This window comes from Myotis brandtii, unplaced genomic scaffold (genome assembly GCF_000412655.1).
Source record: "Myotis brandtii unplaced genomic scaffold, ASM41265v1 scaffold966, whole genome shotgun sequence".
Taxonomy (NCBI): Eukaryota; Metazoa; Chordata; class Mammalia; order Chiroptera; family Vespertilionidae; genus Myotis; species Myotis brandtii.
The window spans coordinates 111112-113978 of NW_005372000.1; the positions used below are offsets into that span (position 1 = coordinate 111112).

Genomic DNA, 2867 nt, shown 5'->3' on the forward strand with positions numbered 1-2867 from the left:
ACTGTTGTCTGTGTCCATAGGATATGCATATAAGTTCTGTCTCCTGCAGTTGATTGGGGTCGCCGTCGATTTGCGGGACAGAGTGAGGGTCCCTCTTCGGGGGTCTCTCATTTGGGGGCTCGTCCGGGATTAGACGACCACCCCTCATCCGCAGAGCCGACCTTGGAGGTAAGAAGGGGTACCCCGAGTTGTCCGTCTTTGTCTTGTGGTTGTCAAGCGGTCTGGATTTGAGATTTGAGTGCGCGCTTTCGGTTTGGCAGCCGTTCGGCAGCTCGTGAGAGCGGCCGGACAGTGGTCGGTAGGCGTGCCTGGAGGACCACAGGTTGCAGCCCTGGGGGACGCCCCAAGGGTGGAGGAGAGCCAGGGACGGCTGCTAGTCTCCTATTGTAAGGAAGCTGATCAGGTTCAGCTGTTAGATCAGAAGTTATCCAGACCACGCCCATCTGACTCCGTTACGATTTTGTGGCGGAAAAGGTGGGTAAGGTGGGTCATCGTGTCTGTAACATTTTTGTTATTTGTGTTGTTAACGACGTACGAACTGACGATGGGACAGACGGTGACGACTCCTCTTAGCCTGACCTTGGACCATTGGACTGAAGTGAAGGGAAGAGGTCGCAACCTATCAGTTGAGATCAGGAAGGGACCTTGGCAGACCTTCTGCTCCTCTGAGTGGCCCACTTTCAATGTGGGGTGGCCCAAAGAGGGGACCTTCGACCTGTCTATAATTTTTGCTGTTAAGAGGATTGTTTTTCAGAAAGAACCTGGAGACCATCCGGATCAACAGCCTTACATCGTGGCCTGGAAAGACCTGGTGCAAAACCCACCCTCCTGGGTTCGACCTTGGGTAACAAGGCCCAAGCCCCAGCAGGACGCTCAAGTTCTATCTGTCCAATCTCCCAGTCCCAGGGGGAACTGCGGCAGCCCCCCGGACCCCCCCAAGAAGGTCTATCCTGAGACCCAGGCTGACCTCCTCCTCCTCGACTCACCGCCCCCATATCCTCCTGCCTTAGTCCCGGTCGAGAGTAGGGAGGAGCCTGAGATGTTGCCAGCCCCTGCGGCTGCCCCTCCCGCTCCCACGGCTGAGCCTTTGTTAGGACCGGCGCACAGCACCAGGAGCCGCGACCGCTGGCAGTCCCCCGACACCGGTAGGGAGGAGCCTGAGATGTTACCAGCCCCTGGGCTGCCCCTCCCGCTCCCTCGGCTGAGCCTTTGTTAGGACCGGCACACGGCACCAGGAGCCGCGACCGCTGGCAGTCCCCCGACACCACCGTCGCCCTCCCTCTTAGAGCTTACGGGCCCCTGCCAGTGGCGACGGAGGGAGGGCCGGCTCCTCTTCAGCCCCTCCAATATTGGCCTTTTTCCTCTGCGGACTTGTATAACTGGAAGACTAATCACCCTCCCTTTTCAGAGGACCCTCAGCGCTTAACTGGGCTGGTGGAGTCTTTAATGTTCTCTCACCAGCCCACATGGGATGACTGTCAGCAATTACTGCAGACCCTTTTCACTACCGAGGAGAGGGAAAGGATCCTGTTAGAGGCGAGGAAGAATGTGCCGGGAGCAGATGGACGGCCCACTCAGCTCCCCAACATCGTTGAGGCTGCTTTTCCTCTCTCTCGGCCTGATTGGGATTTCAACACGGCAGAAGGTAGGGAGCGACTGCCGTCTATCGCCAGACTCTAGTGGCCGGCCTCAGAGGGGCAGCGAGACGCCCCACCAATTTGGCTAAGGTAAGAGAGGTCACCCAGGGGGCCACGGAACCCCCGTCGGTATTTCTTGAGCGCTTAATGGAAGCTTTCAGATGTTACACCCCGTTCGACCCCACCTCAGAGGGGCAGAGGGCTTCCGTGGCCATGGCTTTTATAGGACAGTCAGCATTAGATATAAAGAGGAAATTGCAGAGAATAGAAGGGTTACAGGATTGTACCCTACAGGATTTAGTCAAGGAGGCGGAGAAAGTGTATCATAAGAGGGAGAATGAGGAAGAGAAGGAGCAAAGGAAAGAGAAGGAGAGAGAAGAGAGGGAGAATGAGAGAGATCGTAAGCGGGAGAAAAACCTGACATGGATTTTGGCCACTGTAGTAAACGAGAAAGGACAGGAGCAAACCCAGAGTAGGGCTAAAAGATCAGGTAACCTGGGCAACCGCACCCCATTAGATGACGATCAGTGTGCATACTGCAAGGAAAAAGGTCACTGGGCTAGGGAGTGCCCTAAACTAAAGAAGAAGAAGAACGGCCCCTCCAAGAAAGTGCTAGCTCTGGAGGACGACGATTAGCGGGGACGGGGCTCGGAACCCCTCCCCGAACCTAGGGTAACACTAGAAGTGGAGGGGAGGCCAGTTGAGTTCCTAGTAGACACAGGGGCCCAACACTCGGTCCTACTCGAACCGGCTGGACCTGTCTCCCACAAGAAATCGTGGGTTATAGGAGCCACGGGGCACCAGCAATACTCATGGACTACCCGAAGAACGGTAGACTTAGGGACAGGACGGGTAACCCACTCGTTTCTGGTCATCCCCGAGTGCCCTGCACCTCTACTTGGGAGAGATCTCCTAACCAAAATGGGAGCCCAAATTACCTTCACCCCTGATGGCCCGGAGGTGACTCAGGGCAAGAGAATGACTACCGCTCTGACCATACGCCTAGATGATGAACATAGACTTTTTGAGAAACAGGAAGCGGAGATAAGTCACATAAACGACTGGTTGAACAAGTATCCAGGAGCATGGGCTGAGACGGCAGGAACAGGACTAGCTACAGGAAGGCCGCCCGTAGTCATAGAACTTAAGGCCACCTCTACCCCTGTGGCTGTACGCCAATATCCCATGACGAGGGAGGCCCGGGAAGGAATTAGACCCCACATCCAGCGC

The 2867-nt window shown here is 55.9% G+C and overlaps 1 protein-coding gene across 1 annotated transcript; it reads left to right on the forward strand.

Moving 5' to 3' along the window:
* The first annotated feature begins 238 nt into the window (after positions 1-238).
* LOC106723625 (predicted GPI-anchored protein 58) lies at positions 239-1216 on the forward strand. The gene has a single exon (XM_014533315.1). It carries the CDS (start codon positions 545-547, stop codon positions 1214-1216), a length of 672 nt encoding a protein of 223 aa, XP_014388801.1. The 5' UTR covers positions 239-544.
* Positions 1217-2867: the final 1651 nt, after the last annotated feature.

Coding starts and splice junctions, on each gene's coding strand:
- LOC106723625 (XM_014533315.1), top strand. CDS start 545: ATGGGACAGACGGTGACGACTCCTCTTAGCCTGACCTTGGACCATTGG.